Genomic DNA, 7,220 nt, shown 5'->3' on the forward strand with positions numbered 1-7,220 from the left:
GGTAACATGTTGAAATGATATATTTTGGTTTTTTTATAATTTCATCAAAAGTTTGAGGTACTTTTGTAAATAAATTAAGTTTTTTAATTTTTCTTTATTATTAAAAAATGATATTTTTATTATTAAAAAATTTAAAACTATAATAATAGGCACCAAGAAATATAACTATGAAAATGTTACACACTTATTTTTAACTTAAAAATTCTTTAAGTATCATATTGTTTCTCGAGATAAAATTTAAACACTCATTTCTATATGAAACCTAAATATATTTAGATTATTGATGATTCGTGCACGTTATAATAATTTAAAGTTACGTCAATAATATATATTATTTGCACGTAATTTCATGCAAAACAAGACAAAATGATTATTCCTTAAAAATTGCTTTATTGTTAGTAATGAAAGCAAACACGAATTAGAGTATTATTATTGGCTTGAAAGATGCATTATTAAAATCTATGTTTTGAAAATCGGATTGGATCGATCGGTTCAATTGGTTCAATCGGTTTAATCGGAAACTGTTGTCTAGTCCGATTTAATTTAGACCGGTTAAACCGCTACTAGTGAACCGGCCAGAACCGCTAAATCGTTCAAACCGGATCGGTTAAAAATCAGAAAAAAACACATTTTTTGTTTTTTTAAAAAAAAATTAAATCAAACGACATCGTTTATTAAACGAGCCAATTCGAACTCGAGTATTGCTGAGCTCGACTCGAACTTGAAAAATTTAAAAGTAAACTCAACTCGACTCAAACTCACGAGCTAAAAATTATGAAGTTTAACTCGAACTTAAAATATAATATTGAAACTTGAACTCGAAAAGGCTTGAACTCAAAAAAAAATTAGAAGCTCGATTGAAGCCTAAAATTCGAGCTTGATTGAAGTAAAAGAATAGTTCACTCAATGCTCACCAAAAGACTCCATGATTTTGAATGCCAAATTACATCTATTATTTATAGAAGTTAGTTGGGATGATCTTCTATATTTCTTAGCCATGTGAAATTGTTTTTTTAAAAAATTTAAACCAAACAATATCATTTTGTTATGATTTTTTTAGTCTCAAATTTATTTTTTAATTATAGTTATATAATTATATTTATTATTTAATATATTTTACCTTAAATATTATGTTGTAGTTAATTTGAATCATTTTGTTTCACTTGATTTTATGGTTTTTAACTTATATATGTTATGACTTGCTTTGAATATGAATTGTAATATAAAAAATTATTTTTTATTAAATATTTTTTGTATTTTTATTTAATTTTTTAAATAATTATGACGTTGTCCGGTTCTTCCGACCGGTAAGACTGATTCGACCAGTTAAATCAGTGAACCGATAGCATGACCAGTTCCCTAACCGTTCCGGTTCTAAAATCCATGATTAAAATGATAATCCAGACAATTAAAGAAAACGACGCAAGCCACGTGTCAAACAATGGAGTATCCTTCTGCTGTATCCAGATTTTTCGGGTCAATATTTCAATTAATTTAATGAAATTTATTATTTTTAAAAATTCTTGATGTGGATTTAGATAAAATTCTTTTTCCCCTCCATTGTTATAATTATATATTTTTTGTTATTGGTAAATTATAAAAATAGTCACTAAATTTTACTTTCTCTCCTATTTGCTCATTGAATTTTAAAAATTTTAAAATTCCTCATTGAATTTAACACATTGAGTTTTTTTTCATTGAATTTTACGCTTTCTTATATTTTGGTCACTCCGCCGTTAAATAGTTAACGGTGTTAAAAATGACACGATTTTATAAAAAAACAAAAATTTCACCAAAATGATGTCGTTTTGCATCTATATTATTGCCCATTTCCATGTCATTAACTATTTAACAGCCGCGTGAACCAAGCAACCTAAATGGTAAAGGAATTATTGTTATTCCTTGATGTTCCAGGTCCGAGCATCAGGAATGCTTGGTGTAGTGCGTTCAATTTCAAGTGATTGATAATTATATTTGAACATATATTGTTTTTGTACTTACCCCATATTAATCAAGAAAAACTATTTGACATCATAATAATAATAAAAACTCAATGTATTAAGTTCAATAAGAAAATTAAAAAAATACAATAAGTAAAATAAGAGAGAAAGTAAAATATAGTTACCAAATTTATAATCTAAAAAAATCCGGGTATCCACGAGTCGGGTACTTATAAAACTCGAATACCATTATTTTCGGATCACGGATGCTCATTTCATATTTATGTTTTCCCAAAATTATATTATTTAAAAAATCACATTAAAAGTATAAAATTTAAAAATATATGATATATAATCCAAACATATTATTTAAAATTAATATACTTGATTTATAATTTTTTATACAAAACACCTAATTTTGGTTTTATTATCCAACCTTCTTTTAGTGCAAATAATACCTAACCAGTGCTTTTTTTTTTGTAATTAGATACCTAATTTTTATTTTTAAAATGCTATTAGAACTTGAATTTTCAAAATTACACGTGATCACATTTAGAATATTTTTTTTGAGTATTTAACACATTATCCATTTAACTAAACGATGTTAAAATTACAAATATAAACCAACCATAATTGAGCACATGTAACTAAAAATGTTATATACCGAATTGCACCGAAAAAAGAAATGAGTACCTAATTGCACCGAAGAAAAAAAGCTAGGTACCTAATTGAAAAAGTTTATTTGAAAAAATAGAAATTTAAAGTAAAACTTTTATTGTTTTTCGAGACTAAAAATTTTAGAACTTTAATTGGTACAATTAGATGTACAACTTTTACTTTTTTTAATACAACTAAAAGAAAACAATTGCACCAAAGGAAAAAGGTGGGTACCTAATTGTACATAAAAAGTTGGGTAGCATATTGCATCATTAAAAGAAAAGTTTAGTACCTAATTGCACCCAAAAAAGTTAGATACCACATTACACATAAATGCCAAAGTCAGGTACCAGAAGTTATATTTACCCTTAAAATTTCAATATATTAGTATATTTTAAAGTTATATCCAGATTCCAGCCCTGTCTAATACGCCACATAGAACGGCTACCTTGAAAAAAACTAGTGTGTTCATTAAGTTGCTCAAACCCAGAAACTGTTTACATACAATTCATTGTCAGCCAAGATAACAGAGCAATACTTGTGATACAAAGCATCCAACACAGATCATTACTCCTAAAACGGAATTCGGTTTTTCGATTCTTACATTATATAATGTCGTCCCAGACTCTTTCTCATGCCCGCTTCGGTGGTACGTACTGAACATGCACTTCTTCACACATATTCTGTATGAAGAAACACGGGGATTAATGGCAGAAACGCAAAAGTAATATCATGTTGTCATTGTATCATCTTTTTAACGGAGAAACGAGATAGTATACTCGATTCTTGTAGTTTTAGAGCTTCTGGATTTGACATTAGAAATTTTTCTTTGTTATAATATGTACAATGTTGTATTTACATAATCAGAGTTGAAATACGACCCCGACGGGATAGGACGCTACAAAGATGACATGAGAATGGTTGAAAAGGGAAACCAAATATTATCATGGAAGGCCTAGATATTTGAAAAGATCCACAGTGTTTCATACATGATCATCCAATTTTAATTTTGTGAGCTAATCCGCATAAAATTTCTGAGGAAATAAATGGGATAAGTGAATTTCACTCGGGATGAGACACTGTACCTGCAACTCCTCTGGAAGTGCCTCTGAAACCGCAAGAGTGTAACAACCGGGGACAAATCTCCCTGAGAAGGATTTACAGAAATATAAAGAAACCAGAATATCTAAGGATCATATATAATCCAGTAAGTAAAAATATAGTTTGATAAGGCATCAGAAGTCGAAAAGGATATAAAGAAACGATATAAATATAATAATAATTGGATAATCTATCATCAAGATGCTAAAAGTCCGGTGCTTCATAAAATTCAGAAGCCATGTTGCTCTGACTCTTAGTTTTTGTTAGAAATATCTAGTCCAACAGCATGTCCAACAAATTTTCGGAGGTATGACAAGGATTCTCCAAACAGCAAACTAACCTCACACAATAAAGCAAATCATACATATTCTAAATCATACAAACCTCCATTATCCATGCAAATAAGGCTCTTAAACTTTGAAAAACTTACCAATTCGTAGCCAACGAGCAGCCCAACTTCTAGACGGATCCATCACAGAGATTATCCTAGAACATTCAGTAATCAAAATTTAAAACAATGCACAAAGGGATATGAAAATGCAAAATTTGAATCTATTCGTACCATAACATTATAAATATTTTAACTTAAATGTAAGAAACTCGAACAATTCGACTCTACAAAAAGTTTCAAATAAACCTTAAGTTATGAAACATAACTCAGAACTTTTTTGAGGATCGAATGCTCACCCCTACTCAAAGGATAAGAAAATGCAAATCTAAAACAATAGGTTTAGGGATAAAGAGACCCATTGAAATTAGGAGTGGTGCAATCGACAACGCGTTCATTATCCTCGTCCATCTTAAAGAATGGGCAGTTCTCACATCCTGATTCTCTAAACTGTTATTATTCAAATACCCACAAAAAGAAGTAATTAGTACAACGCCTCGAACACGAAATGCTTTAAAGCGAGAAGAACCCTAAACCGGAAACGGAACAAGCAACCTGATCGTAGGTTTTGACGAGGCGGCAACGAAGGCAAGCCCTGAGCTCGTGGCCGAAACTCGTCGGAATCTGTGCCGGCGCGCTTCCCATCGCTAATTTCCCCCCACTTTCCTTGCGATTTCTGGGTTTCAGTCTTTGGGATTCAAAGTCGGACGAAGTATAACAATGGAGAATAGTTCTTAAACGAGGAATTAGAAACATGAAACCATAAGGAAATTACACATTTGTCCCAACAAACGAGAGAATACATTTTAAACACTATATACTATATTTTGCAATCTTATAACAACAAATCCGCTGTAGCACAACGGTTAAATTTCCTTTGATAATGAAATTCCGGGTTCGAACCCCGGCAGCGGAATTCTTTTTTGGTTGCGAGCTTTTTTTTAATACTTTTTAGCAAAGAGTAAATATAACTTTTGGTCGGGGATTGTCTCAGGAAAGGCGGGTTAATATACGGCTAATATACAGCATTACCGGATACATTAAAATGTATTTAATAAATTCGGTTTAGCGGTACCTATTATGTTGACAACTAATAATGTTTTAGGTAGAAAATATGAAAAACTATTAAAAAATTTAGTAACCGGTAAACTTTGGTTATCGGTAAGTATCTATCCTTTTTATAAAAGTGCCCATACGTTTAACATATCAAGTAAATTTTACCGGTTTTGTCATAATGAATCTGGTTTTGTCATATTTTTACCTGTTATATTGTAAATTATCTATCCTTTTTATAAAAGTGTCCATACTTATTTCACTGTGAAAATATATTTATTATTATCTTTAGTTAATATTGTTAAATTTAAAATCTAAATAATATTTTATAAAATATCAAAACAATCAAATAATTTTTTGTGTAAATGAAATTATTAAATTAATATTGTAGGTGGAAAACATGAAACACTATTAAAAAAATTGAAACATAAATTACATAACTTTCAAAAAAGTATATATCATTTTTATAAAAGTGTCTATACTTATTTCACTGTTGAAAACATATTTATTATTATATTTGGTTAATATTGTTAAATTTAAATTCTAAATAATATTTTATAAAATATCAAAACAATCAAATATAATTTTGTGTAAATTAAATTATTAAATTAATATTGTAGGTGGAAAACATGAAACACTATTAAATAAATTGAAACATAAATTACATAACTTTAAAACCAGTTTTAATCCTAAAAAGTGTCGATACTTTTAAAAAATATATCGATCCAAAACGATATACCAGGTAAAAATATGATAAAACCGGTAACAAAATGATAAAACCGGTAAATTTAAAAGTGTCGATACGTTATATAAGGATCGACACTTTGTGAATTTAAAAGAGAAGCAGTTATAGCGCCTATAATGTGTCGATACTTTAAAAAAATATCGATCCACAACGATATAACAGGTAAAAATATGATAAACCGGTAACAAAATGATAAAACCGGTAAAATGATACCGGATATATTGAAAGTGTCGACACTTTCGTAAGTACGTGTAATAAATTATCGACACTTTCAAAGAAATAGGTAATTATCCTTTCGAAAGTATCGACACCTGACATAAAAGTATCGACACTTTTGTATTTGTATCGATTAAATATAAATAACATATCCGATGAAAATATAATGGCCATAGCTAAATATCCTCTGAAAAAAGATAGAACGGACGAGTTTTTGAAATCGAAGAGTAATTGTTGCTGCATTTCAGAAGGCGTTTCTAAAGCGAAGTTTGTTTGTTTGTTGCTGCAGTCGAATCGAAAGTATGTTGTCGAAACCCTAATTTTTATTATTACAGTAATCGCGATAGGGTTTTTTATGTGTTGTTTGGGGTTTTGGAGTAAGGAAGCATTTGGGACCGATTGCAGGTAGAAATAGATATTCAAGGAAATATAAATGTCGATACTTTTATTAAATATTAGGTAGAAAATGATATTATAGGTTGTATAGATGTGCCGACACATTTTGGTGTGGCCATTCAAATTCTTTGAAGAAAACCGTTTTACCACAAGAGTAGTTATCTATATTTGTATATTGAAAAGTGTATGTAACAAAATAATTTGATTTGCGTAAACTGATATGAAGGAAAAATGGAGTCAATGGGTTGGAAAATTGTTGGTGGAGCAGATGACTTTGAAATTGAGGCCGAGACTCGAAAGCAACCAAAGGGTGGATATATGTACTTCTAGTAAGTATCAATGTCTTTTTGTTATTATTGTTGAAATGGTAATTGGATTAAAGTATCGATAAACTTTAAATTGATTACAAATTTTAAATGTTAACAGTATGGTCGAATGCAAAAGGATGAAGGGAGATGGAACACAGAGCGGTTCGGTATGTAAAATGAAATTGACATTGAGTAGTATTAGTATTTAGTGTTAATGTATTGATTAAGAAACGTTTATGTTTAATATTAGGTGAAAAAAGATGTGAGGTCCAAATGGAATTCAATGAGTGATGCTGAAAAGGAACCTTACATCACACAGTCAAGGAATGATAGTAAAGAATACAAAGAACGGAGGAAAGCACATGAAAATAAGGTATTCATTAAACTTGTAAATACGTTGATACAAAATATATAAG

The 7,220-nt window shown here is 29.5% G+C and overlaps 1 protein-coding gene across 1 annotated transcript; it reads right to left on the reverse strand.

The window, feature by feature from the left end:
- Nucleotides 1–3,138: 3,138 nt before the first annotated feature.
- LOC120209670 (transcription elongation factor SPT4 homolog 2) lies at nt 3,139–4,785 on the reverse strand. The gene is made up of 5 exons (XM_039208610.1): nt 4,642–4,785; nt 4,445–4,536; nt 4,129–4,184; nt 3,683–3,744; nt 3,139–3,280 (listed from the first exon to the last, which is right to left on the reverse strand). Exons 1-5 carry the CDS (start codon nt 4,729–4,731, stop codon nt 3,230–3,232), a joined length of 351 nt encoding a protein of 116 aa, XP_039064541.1. The 5' UTR covers nt 4,732–4,785; the 3' UTR covers nt 3,139–3,229.
- Between the last annotated feature and the right edge of the window lie 2,435 nt (nt 4,786–7,220).

Source organism: Hibiscus syriacus, unplaced genomic scaffold (assembly GCF_006381635.1).
Source record: "Hibiscus syriacus cultivar Baekdansim isolate YM2019G1 unplaced genomic scaffold, ASM638163v2 tig00019627_pilon, whole genome shotgun sequence".
Classification (NCBI taxonomy): domain Eukaryota; kingdom Viridiplantae; phylum Streptophyta; class Magnoliopsida; order Malvales; family Malvaceae; genus Hibiscus; species Hibiscus syriacus.